This window comes from Hippocampus guttulatus, chromosome 3 (assembly GCF_054856545.1).
Source record: "Hippocampus guttulatus isolate MCC_2025c chromosome 3, RoL_Hgut_1.0, whole genome shotgun sequence".
Taxonomy (NCBI): Eukaryota; Metazoa; Chordata; class Actinopteri; order Syngnathiformes; family Syngnathidae; genus Hippocampus; species Hippocampus guttulatus.
In genome coordinates this window covers 27,952,554-27,973,733 of record NC_141263.1, presented here as the reverse complement: position 1 = coordinate 27,973,733, position 21,180 = coordinate 27,952,554, and the positions used below count along the sequence as shown (strand labels likewise).

Here is a 21,180-nt window from a genome sequence, read left to right as displayed (position 1 = left end):
TCTAATCATCAGTTCCTATTACGAATGAACGTCTCCACAAACAGATTTTCCAAACTCTCCAACATGAATTTACTAATAAAAGTGCTTTTTGCATCTGTACGTAGCTCCCCTCTCCCAATGTTAAATGCCAGGCGGAACGTAAGGTCCAGAAACCCAGCAAGGTTTATGTTCGCCTCGAAGTGGACTGACCGGCGATCAAAAGGAGCCCCCTCGTGGTTACTAACCAGAAAACCCGCACCTTTGGTAAAATTCACACTAATAATCCAAAATACGAGTTTCTGGGACCTGGCCAATCGATACAGGCCACCTCTTACGCAAAGAAAGACGGGATAGGCTGTAGCTCACCTTTGACCCCATTGAGGATAAGCGTTGTAACATGAACGGACGGACGGATGTGGGTCATCAGTTTTAGACTATGGAAAAAAAATAGCTATTTTATTTGGAAATTGACCAACTTGGAAACATACACTATAATTACCGGTACATGATTGCAATTGATTTCATATACATTTCTAGGCAGCGTTGCATGTTTTGTATACAATAATACAGGTAAACAAAACATATCAGGCCACTTTGTTACCCCGCGCATTCGTAAACGTCTTCTCATTTATCGAAGGGGTCATGAATATGTTTTCTTGACAGTCCCAAGTACAGATCAAGATTTGGCGCTATGATGTTGATTCATGTCATGAATGCATGAAAACAAGCATCAACGCAAAGCCCAAATGGCAGAACCAAAGAGAACAAATACAATTTGGCTTAGTTGCATTGAGCCTCGACCAAAATTGGACATTTTCCCGATTTGAACACTTGTACAGTGTTTGATTCGGCCTTATATACCAGATACACTTTTAGAGCTTGATTTTCCTGTCACAGTTTATTTAAAGCTTCATTACTTGCTGCTGTTCTTACCAGGACACTTGTGTCTCTTAATTTGATCCTTCCGAGAGAATCTTTTCTCACAAGCGTTGCAAGTGAACGGCTTCTCGCCGGTGTGAATTCTTGTGTGTGTTTTCAAAGTGCACCTTTGAGCAAATTTTTTCTGGCAAATTGAGCAGCTAAACTGTTTCTCCCCAGTGTGCGTTCTCATGTGTTTCACCAATTTCGAACGTTCACTGAAACTGAAAGTGCAGACGGAGCAGGAAAAAGGTTTCTCGCCAGTGTGTATCCTTGTGTGTGTTTTTAAATGCCCCTTGATAGAGAATCTTTTACCGCAAAATGGGCAGGCAAAAGGTTTCTCACCTGTGTGAGTTCTCATGTGAGTTGTTAAATTAATCTTTTGAGCTAATCTAATGCCACACACCATGCAAGAAAAAGGTTTTTCCCCAGTGTGTGTTCTCCCGTGTCTGTTCAAATGTCCCTTCTCCGCAAATCTTTTACCGCAATCTGAACAACTGAAAGGTTTTTCCCCTTCGTGACTTCTCACGTGAACTTTCAAATTCCACTTGGAGCTAAAAGTTTTCCCGCACTGAGAACACTGCCAGCGTTTGTCACTAGCGTGGCATGTCTTTTCGCCTTTTGAGCGCTCATCGTCATCATCGGTGCCAGGCGAGTGTGATGACCTGTCGTCACTCCCTGTGAGGAGAGCTACGGCACCGTCTTCTTTTGAAACCCCGCGGTGGTTTCCGTCACATTCCTCACCCTTCACCCTGGCCAAAGTCAATGGAAACTTGGCAACATCGGCCTCCTGCTCTTCCTCCTTAATGCGGGATGGCCGTGGTTCCCACTGCTCAGGACCAAGATAGTCTTCACTCATGTCTGCAGGACACAGAAAAGCAAACACACACATTTTGGTCAGGTCTGCTGAAATGAATACCACACAAACAATTGTATGTTTTTGTATTTTCGCAGAGTAGAACTTGTCAGCATTCGCAGGGAGAGCAGGAGAGGAATTTGGGACCATTTCGCTTAAGAAAACTGTTGCAGTGCAGCAAAATTCCTGTCTAGAGTGAAAAGCTCTTCTTAGGTTGTGCCACGCAACAAGGTTGTGGTCAGGACTCAATACATAAAGTTGTGTGAAACTGGACATTTTTCAACAAGTAGCTCTCAAAGTCTTGATGATCATTAGTCCAGAGTTAACAAATTGCCTATAAATGGAGAACGTTGAGCATTGTTGCTTCTTCTACCATGAAGTGGCAAGAGCCGAGTACATTTTCCTCACGTCATGTTCATCAGAACAGATATATTTATGGTGAGGTTGGAGACTCGCGTTTATAAATCCTGTATTTGGAACTAGAAAATCAGCCGTTTTCACAGTCGTCAACAATCAAAATGTGAAATATTTGCTCCACGAACAGAAAAGAAAAACCCAGAGACATGCTCAACCTGATCAGGACCTGCATGTACAAACCTACTCGGGGCTGTACAAAAACAGCGTCCAGTCGTTCACTTCTTTGGTTCCGGAAAGTTCTCCATCGTTCTCTTCTCTCGCACTTTTTGAACACATTTACAGACGATGACCACAAGACTTCACACTCACCCCCGATCTCTGCTGAGCGATGTATTGAAAAACAAATACGTTTCCTTGTTAGCAGCTAGCAAGCTCAGCGTAGCAAAATAGCCCGAGAACCTTCAACGTGCAACGAGACGTGTATCCGGATGCGAAGCCAGAAGCAATGACTTTGCCGTCCGTTAAAGTGACGTTGGACTCATTATGTCACGACTTCATTACGCGCAGAATTAATCTTGGAAGAAGCTCGAGCGGTACAAAACGTCCGTGGGAGTAGAGTAGCCACTAAAGTAGTACGGAATCCCACTTGGCCAAATGATGGGTGCTCAACGAAAACGTTGGATGTGGTAAAGCGCTCGGATGGACGAAGCGACCCGTTGATTTGATGCTTACAACGGATCAACCGTTTAACTCTCAGAGCCAGTTCCCATAGCATTATCATTCACCTAAACTAACGTTTTCATATTATGCACATTTCCAAAAGACAAGTGACAGAGAATGCAGTCTGATGGCATTTTCAGTGACAGAAAGTGGCAAATGGCCGCTGTGGAGATTTTTATTCCACAAATGCAATGCGAATCCAAATGTGTCTAGACTAGTGAAGGTACATAGGACATATTATTGGAGAGAGACATATTGGGCTGACTTCGCCTTTAACATACTTCACCAATAAAGATTAAATTCTTATGTGTGTGCGCGCGCGCGTGTGTGCATGTGAGATTTATTTCATCGCTATAAAACCACTTGCACTTGCTCTAATCTCGAGGTAGCTCTGTCACAACAACCACGGCGAACGCTCTGAACATTGCACGAACAAACCAAGACATAGAGCGGGCATTGATTCCACTCAATGGAGTATAATATGTGGCGCAACCCCATACTGAGACAGCGTCGTAATTTGTCCAAGTGACGGTGCCGTACAGCAGTTTCTGTTGCAGCTTCACTTCCGTGTACGGTTTGTTTGATCAAAGGCGCTCCAATTACAAATCCTCCCTAAATTATTAATGGCATACTAACAACATTGTTAGTACATCACATCACTACTTTTACTGTCTTTTAAATCCAAATAAACTCGTCTCTTTGCACGTCGAAGCGTCTCGAGCTAGCTTAGGTTAGCCTGCTAGCCGCTAACAAAGAGACGACTTTGTTGTCCAGAGATCACTTTAAGCACAGGTCGCGAGTGATTGTAAAGTGTTGTGGCAAGCGTGCGAAAATGTGTGCGAAAAGTGTGAAAGGAGATTACGCGGAGGAACTTTTTGGAACAAAAGAGGAGTGCGAGCGACAACATCAACGACTGGACGCTGCTGTCAAGGAGCCTCGCGATGACAGAGCAGGTTTGTTCACTTCGTCATTTCAACTAGACGCAAATTGTGCGCATTTTTTTTTCACAATGGAATCTCATGACAACACGCTGTGCGATGTCTCGTACTGCCGGTGTTTTGGTGGCTCCGCGGCTGTCTCTGAACCCGGGGCAGTGGGCACGGCAGCCTTGCTTCAGGCCACCGTGGACATGACAGACAGAATCGAGGGGCACTGGGCAGGGTGGGCAAATGTCATTCGTACTTTGACACCATAACAACTCGTACACCACACAGTGTACATTCAGATTGTACACAACGTGTGCGGTAATTTGGAAACATAAAAGGACCACTGGAGAAAACTGATTAAAAAAAAACATAACCACCTTAGCTTTTTAAAGTACACAATCAATCCCTGCCCCACCTTCTGAAAAGATCACAACAATTGTATTCACATTGAACGTCCTCCTGGATTTGTGCAGCTCTTAATATCACCAAAATTAATCAAACAGATTAAAAGGATGAACCACACACATTTTATGTCATTTGAATCCATTGCTCATCCTCATCAATATAGCAATAAGCCCATCACAAATCTCAATAGTTTGCACTTTATTGCGCTCCTTCTCACCACAAATACATCAGTAACACTGACTAGTGTTGTTAGCGTCAATTGGAACCTTGGAGAATGACTCTGGGTTGGATCGCTAAACCTGATGCGCAAACACACAAAGACCTCTCTTTGAGCAAAAATGTCCCGGCAATCATTTTCTTCTTTAGGCTTAGCGGTGATTGCCATTTCAAAAACAAAGTTTTGTTTTTTTTTTGGTTCGTGGGAGAGTTTCTGTATTCAGCCACCAATAACGTTCATCGCACCAGTGATAGTTGCCTACTGCTGTTTTTGCTGAAGAATTAAAGTGAATGTGCTTCTCAAACCTAATCAAAGCATCTAAGTCACAACATGAGACTTGACTGAGCAAACCTTGACTTTAGCAACCCACATGCTTGTCTTCTCGTGTCCTGCAGATGTCAGTGATGAATATCTTCATCCCGAGCAGCAGGAATGGAGCTTCAGGAGTGAGAAGCAGGAGTCAGAACAGCCCTACGTTAAAGAGGAAGAGCAAGAAGCTGCCATCACAGAATTTCCTTTTCCCAGGGTCATTGTGAAGAGTGAAGATGATGACGAGCAAGATGAGTGGCCGCTGCTTCGTCCCAGTCAGTGATGAGCAACATAAAAATCACCACGTGAGACTTGACTAAGCAAAGCTTGACTTGACCAAACAACGCCTGTTTGTCTTCTTGTGTCCTGCAGACATTGGCGAAGAATATCTTTGTTCTGAGCGGCAGGAGATTAAAGAGGAAGAGCGGGAGACTCAGCTCACACAGTTTCCATTGGCTGGTGTCATTGTGAAGATTGAAGGTGATGGCGAGGAAGAAAGTAATGGAGAGCACCGTGGAGGATCACAAAAAGATGGGCTCTTAGCTCCACTATCAGACTCTCCTGACACCGATGATGAACACTCTCCAGGTGATGTGGACACATATTGGAAATGCTCGCAGTGTGGCAAAGTATCCAGTTCAAAGTGGGGCTTGAAAATACACATGAGAACACACACCGGGGAGAAACCTTTTGCCTGCTCCATTTGTGGGAAAAGATTCACTCAGAAGGGACATTTACGAGCACACACACGAACACACACTGGGGAGAAACCGTTTCCCTGCACAGTCTGCGGTCTTGTCTTGAGTCAAAAGGTAAATTTGACTAATCACATGAGAATACACACTGGGGAGAAGCCCTTTGCCTGCTCGGTTTGTGGTAAAAGATTCTCTGTGAAGGGACATTTGAAAATCCATACAAGGACACACACTGGAGAGAAACCCTTTGCCTGCTCGGTTTGTGGTCAAACCTTCTCTCTCAAGGGACATTTGAGAACACACACAAGAACACACACTGGAGAGAAGCCTTATCCCTGCTCAGTATGCGGCAAAAGATTCTCTATCAAGGGACATTTAGTAGCACACACAAGAACGCATACCGGGGAGAGACCTTTTTCCTGCTCCGTGTGTGGTCTTCGATTAACTCAAAAGATTAGTTTAACCAATCACATGACCATTCATACAGGGGAGAAGCCTTACGAGTGCTCATTTTGCGGTAAAAAATTCTCAATAAAGGGACAGTTGATGACGCACACCAGAATACACACTGGTGAGAAACCTTTTGTCTGCTCCGTCTGCACCGTAAGTTTCAGTGATCGTTCTGGATTAGTCAAACACATGAGAACGCACACTGGGGAGAAACTGTACTCATGCTCATTTTGTGGCAAAAGTTTCTCTCAAAGATGCACTATGACAATCCACACCAGGACACACACCGGTGAAAAGCCGTATAGTTGCGATGTTTGCGAGAAAAGATTCTCCCGTAAGGATCAGGTGAAGAAACACAAGTGTGTTGGTGAGAAGAGAAGCGATCAATGAAGTGTAAAGAAATGTTGAGTCTTTGTGATGAAGTGTCTAAGTCTTTCAAACAGTGAGTGTGTTCATTCGCTCTTCTCGAGGCGTCAATGCTGTTCAGATGAATTGTCATTGCTTTCTTTGGCCATGAGTCCTTCAACCATCCGTGTAATTTGTATTGAAAAGTGTGAGACACTTGATTTTGGTACAGACCCTCCGAATATGATTCAAAAACGGAGTCAGGAAAATGTGTCCGATTGACGAATCATTCGTACTCTCTTAACTCATTCACTCCCAAAGACGTTTTTAAACGTCTTTTCAGACTTGGTCCAGAATTGGCTGGTACTGAATGAGTTAAAAGCGTTACATGTCAGGTCACGGGCACGCACCTGTCGAAGACCTGCACCACATGTTGGGAGTGAGGTCTCACAGGTCATTTGCATACACAGTCGAGATGTGCGATATAACTCCGCACAATTTTAAAATGTCGGACTGCCCGACATGGTTTCTGTGGTGAGTTTGATGTGCAGATATTGTTAGCGCCGATGATATGAGACGGCTTTCTATGGCGACATCCTTGTGCCTTGCCCGGCAAGCATGACCAGTCAACGCACTACTTCATCCAACTCTTGCATGAGTGTAACCGTTGGACTGAATCGAATTTGTATTTATTCCTTTATCAGTTTGATTGTTGTTGTATATAACATGTGTGTTTTAGAAATAAACGGAGAAAGGTTCAGAGACAATTGCAATTCATTTCATGTCGTGTAAAGGGAAAATGGCAAAGTGGAAAACATCATCAATGGGATTTGAAATGACATTGATCGGGCTATAAAATCTTGTCCATATCGTCCAGTGCTAAAAACGCCTTACTATACATGGTCGTTTTTTTAGGCTAAAAACGCCTTACTATACATGGTCGTTTTTTTCGGCTAAAAACGCCTTACTATATACATGGTCGTTTTTTTTCGTCTAAAAACGCCTTACTATACATGGTCGTTTTTTTCGGCTAAAAACGCCTTACCATACATGGTCGTTTTTTTCGTCTAAAAACGCCATACTATACATGGTCGTTTTTTTTCGGCTAAAAACGCCTTACCATACATGGTCGTTTTTTTCGTCTAAAAACGCCTTACTATACATGGTTGTTTTTTTTTCGGCTAAAAACGCCTTACAATACATGGTCGTTTTTTTCGGCTAAAAACGCCTTACTATACATGGTCGTTTTTTTCGGCTGAAAACGCCTTACTATACATGGTCGTTTTTTTCGGCTAAAAACGCCTGACTATACATGGTCGTTTTTTTAGTCTAAAAACGCCTTACTATACATGGTGGGTTTTTTTCGGCTAAAACGCCTTACTATACATAGTCGTTTTTTTCGTCTAAAAACGCCTTACTCTACATGGTCGTTTTTTTCGGCTAAAAACGCCTTACTATACGTACATGGTTGTTTTTTTCGGCTAAAAACCCCTTACTATACGTGGTCATTTTTTTCGGATAAAAACGCCTTACTATACATGGTCGTTTTTTTCGTCTAAAAACGCTTTACTATACATGTTGGGGGGTTTTTCGGCTAAAAATGCCTTACAATACATGGTCGTTTTTTTTTGGCTAAAAACGCCTTACTATACATGGTCATTTTTTTCCATCTAAAAACGCCTTACTATTCATGGTTGTTTTTATTCATCTAAAAATGCCTTACTATACATGGTCATTTTTTCGTCTAAAAACGCCTTACTATACATGGTCGTTTTTTCGTCTAAAAACGCCTTACTATATATGGTCGGTTTTTTTCGGCTAAAAACGCCTTACTATACATGGTCGTTTTTTTCGGCTAAAAACGCCTTACTATATATGGTCGTTTTTTTCAGCTAAAAACGGCTTACTATACATGGTCGTTTTTTTCGGCTAAAACGCCTTACTATACATGGTCATTTTTTTCGTCTAAAAACGCCTTACTATAATGGCCGTTTTTTTCGGCTAAAAATGCCTTACGTTCTCACATAGGGTGTACGCAGGAAGTTCATTGCAACCCTGTTAGTAAAGTGGTTTGTGCGTCTGCGTCCCAATGCAGAGGTGCAGGGTTCGAGTCTGGCTCAGGCCATTTATGTGTTGTCAAAAACATATGTGGCCATCCTTTTTTTTATTCTCTTGACGCTCTCACTCACACCAAGGAACATTTCACAAAATGCCTCATGATGCGTCAGCATTTTTTTTTTGGAAAAATACTCTTTTTTGGACATGGTCGTTTTTTATTGTGAAAAACGCCTTTCTTTACAAAGAAAAAAAAAGCCTAGGCATGGTGTCTTGAAAAAAAAAGTGTCATATTGAGACAATCTCAATTGCTCACATCCAGCCAGCTAGTCGAGTGGTTAGTGGATCTGTATCCCAGTGCAGAGGTGCTGGGTTCAATTCCAGCTCTGGCAATTTGTGTGGTCTCAAAATCACGTGGGGCCATCCATTTTTTCGCTCTCATTCACACCAATTAACAATTCACAAAACACCTGAAAATACATGGTCGTCTTTTTGGCTGTAAAAAAAACGCCTTGCTATGAATGGTCGTTTTTTATTGTGAAAATTGCCTTCCAACACACAAAAAAAAAGCTCGACTATTCATGCGCTTGTATTTTGAAAAAAAAGTCTCTTGTAGCGGGACTATGGGAAATGTTCATGGTGGCCTGGTAGTCGAATGGTTAGTGTGTCTGCGTCACAGTGCAGAGGTGCAGGGTTCGATTCCGGCTCCGGGCTTCTTGTGTGTTTTCAGAAACAAGCGTGGCCATCCATTTTCTGATCCTCTTCTCCAGACATACTTTGCAAATACACCAAGAAAAAACTCACAACCTTCCTATCCATCGTCGTTTTTTTGGGCTAAAAACGTCTTACTATACATGGTCGTGTTTTGGGCTAAAAACGCCTTACTAAATATACATGGTCATTTTTGTTTCGGCTGAAAACGCCTTACTAAATATGCTCAATTTTTGGGCTAATAACGCCTAACTATACATGGTCGTTTTTTTCGGCTAAAAACGCCTTACTGTACGTGGTCGTTTTTTTCGGCTAATAACGCCTTACTATACATGGTCGTTTTTTTCGGCTAAAAACGCCTTACTATTCATGGTCGTTTTTTTTCGGCTAAAAACGCCTTATTATACATGGTCGTTTTTTTCGGCTAAAAACACCTTACTATACATGGTCGTTTTTTTCATCTAAAAACGCCTTACTATACATGGTCGTTTTTTTCGGCTAAAAACGCCTGACTATACATGGTCGTTTTTTTCGGCTAAAAACGCCTTACCATACATGGTCGTTTTTTTCGGCTAAAAACGCCTTACTATACATGGTCGTTTTTTTCGTCTAAAAACGCCTTAATATACATGGTCGTTTTTTTCGGCTAAAAACGCCTTACCATACATGGTCGTTTTTTTCGTCTAAAAACGCCTTACTATACATGGTCATTTTTTTCGGCTAAAAACGCCTTACTATATATACATGGTGGTTTTTTTCGGCTAAAAACACCTTACTATACATGGTCATTTTTTTCGGCTAAAAACGCCTTACTATACATGGTCATTTTTTTCGGCTAAAAACGCCTTACTATACATGGTTGTTTTTTTCGGCTAAAAACGCCTTACCATACATGGTCCTTTTTTTCGTCTAAAAACGCCTTACTATACATGGTCATTTTTTTCAGCTAAAAACGCCTTACTATACATGGTGTTTTTTTCGGCTAAAAACACCTTACTATACATGGTCATTTTTTTCGGCTAAAAACGCCTTACTATACATGGTCGTTTTTTTCCGGCTAAAAACGCCTTACCATACATGGTCGTTTTTTTCGTCTAAAAACGCCTTACTATACATGGTCATTTTTTTCGGCTAAAAACGCCTTACTATACATGGTGTTTTTTTCCGGCTAAAAACACCTTACTATACAAAACAATGTCTTTCCTTTGTTTTGGTATAAAGAAGCACAAGAACGTTTGGAAAATGTTGATATTTAATGAACTTATCTTTTACAAAACATTTCATGAAGCACCTTACATTTCCTTCAACAAATGTGCAATTTACTTTTATCATTCACATATATGCATTGCAACTGCTCCCATTGATTGTACAAACTTTAATAAGTAATTGGTATTGAAAAATATAGTAATGCACTTTATGATTAAACAAGATTTATAAAGAAAGGAAGTTTTAAACCATTTATACGTGCATATAAAATCTAAATGTAATCCCTGCCTACACCTTACAAACTAAGGAGAATGCTATTAAATGTGTAAATGTGAGAGTGCTATTGATAGCGTCTGCTGTCATGGGTCTGTCTCAGTGACGGACTGAGGCTGTCTTCTTCTCTGGTCAAAACAGTGTCCCCTAGTGGATACTCAATGAATTGCACCTTATTAAAAATATTAATTCTGTGTCTTTTATGCATTTTTTTCATTTTTAAATTACCTGCGGGCCTGATTGCACCTCGCGCGCGTGTATGTGTGTGTGTGTGTGTGTGTGTGTGTGTGTGTGTGTGTGTGTGTGTGCGTGTGTGTGTGTGCGTGTGCGTGTGCGTGTGCGTGTGTGTGTGTGTGATGAATGGAATTCCGCATCGGTGTGCAATTGTAAATCAAGGTAAGGCTGTGTGTTGAAAAAATAAATCTGAAACTGCATTTAAGGGTGGCTCAATACTGGCTGGCCATATACGGGCCGGAGTTGTAAATTGATTTCTGGCCCAAATACTTCACTCCACAACTGGCCCTCATCTGGTTTGCCGGAGTCAAGCCAGTGCCTCCTTTGCCACTCCTGGGCCGTGTTCGGCCCACATGCATTATGCCAGTGCCGACTCAAGGCTAGCTGTGCCAGCTTCATGCCGAATCCAGGCCAGATGCCTTTACTGACTCTGTCGTTCCTTTCGTTTGTTCCGCAAATGTACTCCTCCGAGTGTCTCAAAAGCTAAGGAAGCGAAAGAAGTTTCAACATGCACAACACGAGGTTATCCACACTTGAGGAAATGACAAATAATGCAACACAGCGTTTTAGCGACGACCGTATGGTGTCGAAAGTACAGTCGTAGGTTCAGTAATTTAGGACGAATTCTTGAGTTGATTTCACGAATCGTACAAGGTAGTGGAGCATAGCTGGTCACTTGGACAAAACTCTCGGAACATCGTTCTATACTGTACATCAAAAGCGCTTACAAAAAATTGCAGCGGTGAGGGCTTGCCATCAAACCATCTCGTCGGTTCAGCCAAACAATGTGGCCACCACTCGCGGTTCTTTATTACATGTATTCCTTCCTATATTGATACGAATCCTTTACACAGTCCATTCCATCTCCGCTGCAGTATGACAAGATCGAGCGACAATGTCAACAACTGAACTGAAAAAGAATATCCACAAGCGTACTGAACGCTGTATTCAAGAAGCCTCAAGTTGTTCTACGCAAAGAAGGGTGGTTCTCGTCTTATGTCGTTTGATAAGTTACTACTTTTGGAATTTGGGTTCATTTTGAATGAAATTCTCATTTGCGTAGTCGAAAACCCGGGTGCTCTGTGAAGTCATTGCTGCCGCCATTTTGATTTTTGAGTCGAGATGGCGTCCAATGTGCCGTGCCTACGTGGCGGCCATATTGGCAGGGGCCATTTTCCCATCATAGGCAACGCATGAACATTGATATTGAGTCGCAACGCGTCTGATCCGTTTCGCAATCGAGTTTCATTAGATTTACTTTGTTGTCAATGTATAAACGTGTGATCTCAATACAGAACATTTTTTCTATCTATGCAAGTTCCTGTGGCTGAGCATTAGTTTTCATCTCTATCTCTTGAAATCACTTTTCATCTTAGCATTTGCTACTTTAAACACACACAAACTGTGTCAAGAATTCCTTGCTGCCACTGGTCTTTGCCTATAAAGAAACTTCTTTGCTCTCATCCCGTGTGGAATATGCCTGTCAAAGGCTGTATTATCATCCTCTTCCAAAGATGGAGAGGCCAAGTGGAACTTGAATTTCGATATGTGAACAAAAACACAAAAACTAAATCAACACTTGCTGCAAGTCATGAAGAGGAAGTACCGAGTACAAAATGCCTTACATATGCTGCTTTATCAATGACATAAAGATATATAGCAACAATTACCGGTACTATGCCAAACAAAGTAAAGATGAAGTCATACGATAAGGGTGACCTGAACTCATTGGACTTTTATAATGTAAATGATACATTGAAGACAAAGGAAATTGCATATGCAATTCATTGAGTACCGGTACATGCTTCACTAAATACTTCTGCCTAACGGACCTCAAGCCTTGTTTGACAAAGGCGGCGTCTTGACTGGACCTCTCTCAAGGATTGCAGAACTTGATGTGCACACCACAGAGGCAATCTCTTCACTATTTCATGCTGCTCTTCTCACTAGCACATTTGTGTCTTGTCAGCTGAAGCTTCACATGGAATCTTTTATCACAGACATTGCAACTGAATGGTTTCTCTCCAGTGTGTGTTCTCGTGTGTGTTGTCAAATATGACCTTTGAGTGAATCTTTTACCACAAACTGAGCATGAAAACTGTTTCTCCCCAGTGTGTGTTCTCATGTGTCGAACCAAGACTGAACCATCACTGAAAGTTAAGGTGCAGACTGAGCATGCAAAAGGCTTCTCTCCAGTGTGGGTTCTTCTGTGGGTTTCTAAATGTCCCTTCTGTGTGAATCTTTTACTACAAACTGAGCAGGTAAAAGGTTTCTCTCCAGTGTGCGTTCTTGCATGTGTTCCCAATTGTCCCTTCTCAGTGAATTTTTTACCACAAACCGAGCAGGCAAAAGGTTTCTCTCCGGTGTGTATTCGCGTGTGTGCAATTAAATGTCCCTTGAGAGAAAACCTGTTACCACAAATTGAGCATTCAAACTGTTTCTCACCAGTATGCGATTTCATATGTATCACGAACTCTGAGCGTTCATTGAAACTTATGTCGCAGACCGAGCAGGCAAAAGCTTTTTTTCTAGTTCGCATGTGTCTGTCCAATGATGACTTTTTGCCAAATGTTTTGTCACACTGAGAGTGAGAACATTTCACATGTTTGTTGTCAGCGTGACATGTGATGTCACCTTCAGAATCCTCATCATCGTCAGTGTCAGAAGAGTGTGACGTTATGTCATCACTATCTGAAAGTGGAGCCAAGAGGCTGGTTGCTTGTGGTCCTCCATATTCTTTACCTTCTTCGTCATCCTCTCCATGATCATCTTCAGTCTTCACAATGACAGTCAACGGAAACTTGGTGATATCAGCCTCCTCTTCTTCATCTTTAATGTCGGGTGTCTTGGGCTCCTCTCCCTCTTTCGCGTGGGGGACCTCTGGCGCCTGCTCGGGATGGAGATCTTTGCCTATATCTGCCGGCCACAGGAAGACAAGCGCACATGGTTTAGTCAAGACAAATGTTGCTCAGTTTTACATCACGGGATAAGACACTGCAATCTTGAGGCCATCCTTGTTTCTCGTCACATTCTGTTCTGAAGTCAGGTGCACAAAGGAAGACCTGAGCACAGTAGCCCATCCACAGGCTCCCACGGACAAATTCCTCATGTGTATTTTACATACTTGGCCTAAAAAGACGATTCGTATAGACAAAAAAAAAGGAGAAAGGAGCCCCCCCCCCCCCCCCCAAAAAAAACACGCAGCGAAAGTACCGAAAGTGGAGCATCATCTTGCAGTGAATATTGAATACCAAAGTAAACCTTCGAGAACTGTTGTAAAAGAATGACGCATGTGATTGAAAAAGCGAGAGGAGGAAAAGAACAAACCTGCTGTGTGTAACACAACTCGAGGACCAACGTGTTGACGTTGAAGCCCGTTCTCCGCTCTTGTTCCAAGTTCCCCCTCATACTCTTCTTTCAAACTCCTCGCACACATTTCCGCGCAATAATCACAGCACGTGATGACGCTTGATCTCTGCTTAGCGATCTATTGACAACAAACGCGTATCTTTGTCTGCGGCTAGCACGCTAAAGCTCGCCCGTGCTCTGAGAAGAGTTTATCGGAATACGACGATCAGTGAATGATGTTTTAAAACAGTTAAGTATTGTGTCGTCGCCTCAACGCGTTCAGTGCAGATAATTACTAATTGTGAAAGCGCCTTTGTTGTCAGAAACAAACCCGACATTTAAGTTAATGTACAGAATATGTTGTACGGCAAAGCCACGAGGACAAACTACCGAAATGTCTTATTGCTACTACTACACAGCGCTATAAAATGACCCGTGTCTCTGGGAATGGATAAATCCATTCGGCTGAGATCAGAGTTGTATTATGAATTGTGAGTATTCTTTTAAATTATCATTGTTATTATCATTATTGCACCACTGACGAAAAACAGCACAAAGTCACTGAGGGCAGAGAGGAATATTAAAAAGCCGACACGAAGGGTTTTATTTTCGCGGTAATAGGTCAGCAGCATACCCGCTTCACACACCTTACCAGTAAATGGCAGTAATGCAGCTGAAATATTCTCGCCGACCACCATAAAACTCCATATGAGGATGAAGAAAATGAGGAGGGGGAGGAGGAGGAAAAGGTGGAAGAAGAAGACGTATAAGCAGGAGAAAAACGAAGAAAAATTCAGCTACAACAGCAGCAAAGGGGGCGAAGAAGAAGAAAAGGAAGAAGAGCAAGAAGAAGAAGAAGAGCAAAAAGAAGAAGAAGAAGAAAAAGAAAATAAGAAGTGTACAGTAGACGTACTAGATGATAAGGCACTCACAATTACAGCACTTAACATGACTGCGGATAGGCTGCGAGCAGTACGTTTCATGACTACTTAACGTGAGCAAAATATCGTTCAATAATAATTTTTCCTGTACGAGTAAACTCTTCTCAATTTACCTTGACACGCTTCTCCGTGTCAGTTAATTTGGCGTAGATCGCTGAAAAATATATATATTTTGGTGTCAAATGATCTGTTGCGATGGGTGACAAATAACGTTTCCGTTGTTAGCAATGGCAGGTCAGCGAAAGGATACAACAGCTAATCGTTCTTTTGAAGACTGTATTTATCAAAAGACGGATGGCCGTTAAGATGATTGGAGCGACGATGCCGCGGCTACGTGTTAACTTTTATTTCTTGAATATTTGTTTCTCAGGTCGACTTGGAAGGCCTTTCCACACGCCGTTGCGATAAGAGCCAGCGCAAATTCCGCCTTTGCATTCCCTCGTTCCCTCGAAGATGTCGCGACCCCATTTGAACTGCCGTTTCTCGTTCCATGGCATTGTACGTGTTTATAACAGGGTTCTTTTTGTCCTCATGTGTTTCTACACGACTTATCTTTGTTAGCGCTGAATATGTACTCATAGAATCTATAAATGCGTACATACAACCATTGATATGATTGATTTTTGACGTATATGCTTTACACCAGTATTGCTATAATATTTCCATTTCCCTCGTGCTTATCAGTTGGTGAGTTTGTACTTAGACTTAATGGACTGTTGAAGGAACATAAATTGATTTTTTCAACTGCCCTGCCCCCCGAAAAAAACAACGAACATTTAAGAACAATAACGTACTTCGTTCAAGTCGCAACATGAGAGTTTGTGCAACGTTTGACTTCATGAAAGCATTTGCCTTTTTCTCCTTTTGTCCTGCAGGCGCCAGTGAAGTGTATCGTCATCCTGAGCAGCTGAAGCCCCATCCCCACCACATCAAATGGACGACAAGTCAATGCATCCTCACATTAAGGAGGAGGAGCGGCCAGAGACTCACCTCATTAAAGAGGAAGCGGAGTCAGAGCTCTCCTACATTAAGGTGGAAGTGCAGGAAGCCGACATCACCCATTTGCCATTGACGGTTGTCCTTTTGAAGAGTGAAGATCATGAAGCCAAAGCTTCCAGTGAGGAGAACCGAAGGGCGGAGGCTCCGAGCTGCAGCGGGTCAAGTCAGCACAGGCCCACTGAAGGAAATGCATCCCGAGCAGCCAGCCTCCTTGCTCCACTCTCAGATAGTGACTTCACGTCACACTCCTCTGACACTGATGATGATGACGATATCACGTGTCACCCTGACAACGAACATGTGGAATGTTCTCAGTGTGGGAAAACCTTCGTTTCAAAATGGAGCTTGAAAGCACACATGAGAATGCACAGTGGAGAGAAGCCTTTTGGCTGCTCCCTTTGTGGCAAACGTTTCTCCATAAAGAAAAGCTTAATAAGGCACACAAGAACACACACTGGGGAGAAACCTTTTGCCTGCTCAGTGTGTGGTCATCGAGTGATTCAAGAGACCCATCTGATAGCTCACATGAGGACACACACTGGAGAAAAACCTTTTGCTTGTCCGGTTTGCGCAAAAAAATTCACTCAGAAAGCGCATTTAAGAACGCACGCGAGAACACACACCGGTGAGAAACCTTTTGCCTGCGCAGTGTGCAAGTTCAGTTTCAGTGATAGTTCAGCATTGGTTCGGCACACCAAAAGACACACCGGTGAGAAGCCATTCACTTGCAATGTGTGCGAAAAGCAATTCTCCCGCAGGTATCTGGTTCACAGGCACAAGTGTTCTGTTGAGAAGAGCAGCGAAAAATGAAGCGTCAAATAAATTACTGGAGAGAAACTCTGACTCTGTGCTGAGCTGTCCAAGTGTGGATGTAACTAAGGATGGCAGGAGCCTCTCTTTGGTTTAGCCTTTTGAAGTTCAGTTTGGTTATTTTAAAGTGTATGCATGTAATTCTTTGACTCAGAATTTGGGATCCCAAGTGCAAAAGTTTGATGTGGAACTTTAAAAGACAGATGGGGGCCCTCACACAGTTCATCTAGAACGGGGGTGTCAAACTTACGGCCCGCGGGCCGTAATCGGCCCGCAAGGAGGTTTGATCAGGCCCGCGGATAATTTGAAAGTGAAAAAATGCATAAAAGACACCGAATGAATATTTTTAATAAGGTGCAATTCACGGAATATCCGCTAGGGGGATACACAGTTTTTGTCAGAGGAAAAGACAACATTGTTTTGATCAGAGAAGAAGACAACAGCAGCCTCAGTCTGTCACTGAGACAGACCCAACACAGCAGACGCTATCAAGGACATGTGAATACTTTATTCTTTACACATATTATAGCACTCTCCTTAGTTTGTAAGGTGTAGGCAGGGATTACATTTAGATTTTATATGCTCGTGTAAATGGTTTAAAAATTCCTCTTTATAAATCTCGTTTAATCTTAAATGTGCATGACTATATTTTTCAATACCAATTACTTGTTAAGGTTCGATGCCTTTGTACAGTCAGTGGGATCACTTGCAATGCATATATGTGAATGTCTAAGGAAATCTTAGGTGCTTCATGAAATGTTTTGTCAAAGATATGTTCATTAAATGTCAACATTTTCCTACTGTTCTTGTGCTTCTTTAGACCAAAACAAAGGCAAGACATATTATTTTGGTTATCTATAGCAGAGTATGGTATAATTTTTAATGGTCCGGCCCACTTGACATCTACCGAGGCCGTATGTGGCCCACAATGTGAAATGAGTTTGACACCCCTGATCTAGAAGCTTCAATTTTAGGACTTGTCACTTAACTCTTACTCTTAAACTATTTTTAAATGACTGTTTTTCTTTTTTTTTAATTAATGAGAATACAAACCAAATCCATCCAATCCGATCTGTTTTATCCTCTTGAGGGAGTGTGGGAGTTTCTCAGAGCTGACTTCGGAGGAAGCCGGAGTACCCGAAGAAAACCCACTTGGCACGGGGAGAACATGCAAACTCCACACAGGAAGGCCAGAGCCATAATCGAACCCTGCACCTCTCCACTGTGAGGCTAACCGGTCTAGCACCGTGCCGCCGGATTACGTCTATCTTCATCAGAGGCAGCTTCTCAAAAAGCAGAAACGTGGAGACCCGACTAGAAACAACAACAATACCCTCTGGTGGTCGAAAGTAAAAGGTGCAAAAAGCTTACAGACCTCCCCAGGTGGTCACCCATCCAAATAGAGGCCCTGCAGTTTATTCGTTTGTGGTGCTGAATAGAAGGACGACACCGTTTATATTTTTCAATCCGGAAAGCTAAATTGGCTTTTGACACCAGCTGACGCGTGGACGTGCAATATGGAGGCCAGGTTGACATTCGAGTTTGGCATTGAAAGGCAATACTTTTTTTTCAGCTGAGGGTTGGATTCTTCTATGCGTTGTAAGACGGTGAAAGGCATACATTTTAGGGCGCTATAATACACACTGAATACTAGCAGAGTCTGAAGACGTATTTATTCAGGAGCACATATTGTACACTTTACAGCTTAGCACAGGTAAGTCACTTGACAATTCATCATTCACTGCTTGTTTCTCGAAAACCTGATCTGAATGGCGTCCCCACCCTTTGCAACAGAATGCTTTCTCAACCAGTGTGAATTCTTTTGTGTTTTCTGAGATGCCCCTTCTGGGTGAACCTTTTACCGCACAGTATGCAGGCAAAAGGTTTCTCGCCAGTGTGCGTTTTCGTGTGTTCTATTAAATGTCTCTTGACAGAGAATCTTTTACCGCAAACTGTGCAGGCAAAAGGTTTCTCCCCAGTGTGTGTACTGACGTGTGCTATCAAATACCGCTTTACGGAGAACGTTTTACCACAAAGTGAGCACACAAATGGTTTCTCTTCAGTGTGCGTTCTCACGTGATTGGTTAAGCTACTCTTTTGCGTTAACCTAAGGCCACACACTGTGCAGCAAAAAGGTTTTTCCCCAGTGTGTGTTCTGATGTGAGTGTTCAAATGTCCCTGACGAGTGAATCTCTTCCCACAATCGGAGCAACTGAAAGCTTTCGTTCTCGTGTGGCTAACCATGTGCTTTTTCAAGAGAGACTCAAAGCCAAAAGTTTTGTCACACTGAGAACAATTCCAGCGTTTGGTGACCCTTTGACTTGCCGTGTCACTTTTAGCGTGTTCGTCTGCATCAGGAAAGTGTGAGGTTATGTGGGATCCTCCACAGCGCTCGCTTTCTTCGACATCATCTTCGCTCTTGACAATGACAGTCAGAGGAAAGTTGGTAATATCACTGTCCTCTTCTTCCTCTTTGATGTAGTGGGGGTCTGGCTCCTCTTCCTCATTCACGAGAGTGGGCTCAGGCTGCTCAGGATGACGACATTCTTCACTGACCTCTGTTGGACCCAAGAAAACAAACTTGAGTTGGTGAAGTCAGGCTTTGCTCTGTCAGGTGTCATGTTATGACTTTGATCACGTGTATTAATGTAATCCTCACTTTTTTTTCACCACAAATAGCAAAAAAAAAAAGTAAATGCCCCACCCAAAACACTTCTCATCGCAAGTCTCTGAATTGCAACGCTCCTTCGTCCTCGCTCCTCAAAACATTGAACGCGACTCGTTAAGTTAGCGTCTTAATTGTCTTCAACTCGCATTGAGGAATTTCCACCAGTTAGCTTTAAAAAATAAAACTAAAAAAAATCGGGGGACGTCTGATGCATCCTTTATCGAAGTCTTTTAGCTCCTCACTGGTAACATGAAAACCGGCGCATACCAGCTACACTGTCAATGATGCATGGCTTCAAATTAAATACGTAGTAGCTGCAATCCATGTTTGTTTAATTTCTTCAGCATTTTAGTTTGAATATACTGTACATACTTTACGATGTTTCTGTTCTATTTGAGGCAATTCACCCATGCCGCTGGCACTAACAGAGCTCCATAGCATCACAGATGCTGGCTTTGCATGCAGAACAGTCCGGATGGCTCTTTTCCTCTTTGGCCATGACATCCACGATCTCCCAAAGGAATTTGAAAGGTGGACTCGTCAGACCACAAAACGCTTCCACTTTTCCTCAGCTTTGCCTCAGTCCATCTTAGATGAGCTCGGGCTCAGAGAAAACGGCGGCGTTTCTTGGTGTACAATAAATGGCTTTTGATGACATTACGGATTATGAAATCCCTCAATTCCTTGGAAATTCACATTGAGGAACATTGTCCTTAAACTGTTTGACTTTTTTTTTTTCAAGCGGTTGTTCACAAAGAGGTGAACCTCACCCTGTTGTTGCTTGTGAATGACTGAGCAATTCAGGGTACCGGTACCTCCTTTTACACCCAATTACGGCCCCATACCTGTTCACCTGTGTGATGCTCCAAACATATGTTTGATGAGCACTCCTCCACTTTGTCTGTCTTTTTTTTGGAACATAACGTGTTGCAGCTATGAAATATTCAAGTTAATGATTATTTGCCAGCGTTTGAACATTAAATATCTTGTGTCGGTAGTGCATTCAAGTAAAAATAGATTGACCATGATTTTCAAATCATTGTATGCGTGTTTAACACAACGTTGGGACAGGGTTTGCACATTCAAACGGCACTAGTGGCATTAATCAGGGGGCCAAACGTCACAAATGAGTTTTGAGAAATAAACACGATAATATCATTTCCCAAAGAAAGCAGATAAGGGAGAAGAAAATATGAAGTAACCTGCTCTGTGAGACACATCTTGAAGCTTTTGGAAAACAGCGTCCTGAAGTTGACCTTGCCGCTCCTTCTCTTCTTTTGTACGAGAAAGTCCCTCCTCGTAGTCTCCTTTCACACGCTTTGCACACATTTCACACTATAACCCCAAGGCTTAATGCAGTCTTTCTGCTTAGTGATGTCTTCATCACAAACGCGTCTCTTTGTTAGCAGCAAGCAAAGAAACGCCAAATTCAGGCCAACTCGGCAAAGCTAAATTTCAACGTGTACCAGAATGGCACGACAACTGCATCTATTTCCTCCACCGAGGTATTACTGGGACGTACGGTGTGAAACCTTAAATACTTCCAGTACAGGTTCAGGAGCAATTGTAATTTTGTGAAAGCGCCTGTGATTATGCCCACGTATGCGGAAGTTGTACGGCAAGTTTACTTGGACAAATTTAGTCCCATGGTCAGCACCACGCGGAAAAACGTTTCAATTGATTACTGTGAAACAAGTCCGATGAGATTTTCAGGTAAAAGAAATCATCCATGTATCAAAGCATTCTATATAGATGTAT

At 42.5% G+C, this 21,180-nt stretch overlaps 4 protein-coding genes across 12 annotated transcripts; 2 read left to right on the top strand and 2 right to left on the bottom strand.

Moving 5' to 3' along the window:
• Nucleotides 1-892: 892 nt before the first annotated feature.
• Nucleotides 893-2,722, bottom strand: LOC147208091 (uncharacterized). 2 transcript variants are annotated; one of them, XM_086107922.1, is made up of 2 exons: nt 2,480-2,722; nt 893-1,758 (listed from the first exon to the last, which is right to left on the bottom strand). In XM_086107922.1, the coding sequence occupies exon 2, from the start codon at nt 1,754-1,756 to the stop codon at nt 893-895; it is 864 nt and encodes a 287-aa protein (XP_085964048.1). In that variant the 5' UTR covers nt 1,757-1,758; nt 2,480-2,722. The 2 variants fall into 2 exon arrangements, with proteins under 2 accessions (XP_085964048.1, XP_085964049.1); XM_086107923.1 differs by lacking the exon at nt 2,480-2,722 and adding an exon at nt 2,351-2,441.
• A 644-nt stretch (nt 2,723-3,366) lies between these two features.
• Nucleotides 3,367-6,935, top strand: LOC147208090 (uncharacterized). The gene is made up of 3 exons (XM_086107877.1): nt 3,367-3,783; nt 4,774-4,962; nt 5,060-6,935. Exons 1-3 carry the CDS (start codon nt 3,663-3,665, stop codon nt 6,220-6,222), a joined length of 1,473 nt encoding a protein of 490 aa, XP_085964003.1. The 5' UTR covers nt 3,367-3,662; the 3' UTR covers nt 6,223-6,935.
• LOC147208089 (uncharacterized) lies at nt 5,225-17,554 on the top strand. 3 transcript variants are annotated; one of them, XM_086107919.1, is made up of 3 exons: nt 14,897-14,998; nt 15,316-15,443; nt 15,821-17,554. In XM_086107919.1, exon 3 carries the CDS (start codon nt 15,879-15,881, stop codon nt 16,752-16,754), a length of 876 nt encoding a protein of 291 aa, XP_085964045.1. In that variant the 5' UTR covers nt 14,897-14,998; nt 15,316-15,443; nt 15,821-15,878; the 3' UTR covers nt 16,755-17,554. The 3 variants fall into 3 exon arrangements, with proteins under 3 accessions (XP_085964047.1, XP_085964046.1, XP_085964045.1); XM_086107921.1 differs by lacking the exons at nt 14,897-14,998; nt 15,316-15,443 and adding an exon at nt 5,225-5,275; XM_086107920.1 differs by lacking the exon at nt 15,316-15,443 and having other exon boundaries at nt 14,861-14,998.
• Nucleotides 10,012-21,068, bottom strand: LOC147208088 (uncharacterized). Of its 6 annotated transcripts, none has more exons than XM_086107909.1 (3): nt 20,625-21,068; nt 18,590-19,312; nt 10,012-13,128 (listed from the first exon to the last, which is right to left on the bottom strand). In XM_086107909.1, exons 1-3 carry the CDS (start codon nt 20,749-20,751, stop codon nt 12,581-12,583), a joined length of 1,398 nt encoding a protein of 465 aa, XP_085964035.1. In that variant the 5' UTR covers nt 20,752-21,068; the 3' UTR covers nt 10,012-12,580. The 6 variants fall into 6 exon arrangements, with proteins under 6 accessions (XP_085964035.1, XP_085964034.1, XP_085964032.1 ...); XM_086107908.1 differs by having other exon boundaries at nt 10,012-13,566; nt 18,956-19,312; XM_086107906.1 differs by lacking the exons at nt 18,590-19,312; nt 20,625-21,068 and adding an exon at nt 14,657-14,829 and having other exon boundaries at nt 10,012-13,572.
• Nucleotides 21,069-21,180: the final 112 nt, after the last annotated feature.

Excerpts from the sequence above, each read along its gene's own strand:
- LOC147208091 (XM_086107922.1), bottom strand. The coding sequence starts at position 1,756 with ATGAGTGAAGACTATCTTGGTCCTGAGCAGTGGGAACCACGGCCATCC.
- LOC147208090 (XM_086107877.1), top strand. The coding sequence starts at position 3,663 with ATGTGTGCGAAAAGTGTGAAAGGAGATTACGCGGAGGAACTTTTTGGA. Across the intron at positions 3,784-4,773 it reads GCCTCGCGATGACAGAGCAG|ATGTCAGTGATGAATATCTT; the intron begins GTTTGTTCACTT and ends CGTGTCCTGCAG. Across the intron at positions 4,963-5,059 it reads GTGGCCGCTGCTTCGTCCCA|ACATTGGCGAAGAATATCTT; the intron begins GTCAGTGATGAG and ends TGTGTCCTGCAG.
- LOC147208089 (XM_086107921.1), top strand. The coding sequence starts at position 15,879 with ATGGACGACAAGTCAATGCATCCTCACATTAAGGAGGAGGAGCGGCCA.
- LOC147208088 (XM_086107908.1), bottom strand. The coding sequence starts at position 20,751 with ATGTGTGCAAAGCGTGTGAAAGGAGACTACGAGGAGGGACTTTCTCGT. Across the intron at positions 19,313-20,624 it reads AGATGTGTCTCACAGAGCAG|AGGTCAGTGAAGAATGTCGT; the intron begins GTTACTTCATAT and ends TGGGTCCAACAG. Across the intron at positions 13,567-18,955 it reads AGCTTTCAGTTGCTCCGATT|GCAAAGATCTCCATCCCGAG; the intron begins GTGGGAAGAGAT and ends CGGCAGATATAG.